This window comes from Camelina sativa, chromosome 5 (assembly GCF_000633955.1).
Source record: "Camelina sativa cultivar DH55 chromosome 5, Cs, whole genome shotgun sequence".
Lineage (NCBI taxonomy): Eukaryota > Viridiplantae > Streptophyta > Magnoliopsida > Brassicales > Brassicaceae > Camelina > Camelina sativa.
The window spans coordinates 18,133-18,337 of record NC_025689.1 but is presented as its reverse complement, the minus strand read 5'-3'; the positions used below and the strand labels follow the sequence as shown (position 1 = coordinate 18,337).

The 205-nt window shown below is 32.7% G+C and overlaps 1 protein-coding gene across 1 annotated transcript in view; it reads left to right on the top strand.

Moving 5' to 3' along the window:
- Window positions 1-193, top strand: part of LOC109132799 (probable glutathione peroxidase 4) — a 5,331-nt gene extending 5,138 nt beyond the window's left edge. The window contains exon 5 of the mRNA XM_019245149.1: window positions 120-193. Within this exon, the coding sequence (XP_019100694.1) occupies window positions 120-193 (74 nt within the window). The remainder of the gene's footprint in view (window positions 1-119) is intronic.

Sequence of the window (205 nt, the reverse complement as noted above, 5' to 3'; positions counted from 1 at the left end):
TTTTTTTTTTTTTTTTTTGGTTCATTTTCCTTTCGGACATGTTTCTCTGTTTGGTGGGATATAAAAAGAAATTGCTTGTTTCGGAAGAGTAGGTTGTTGTTTTTTCATTTTTTTGGCAGAAGTAGTAACATATGTTAATCCTACGAGAGTGATAAAATTTATCTGGCCAATCCAGTCCGAAGTTAATAGTTAGAGGGTTATGTGG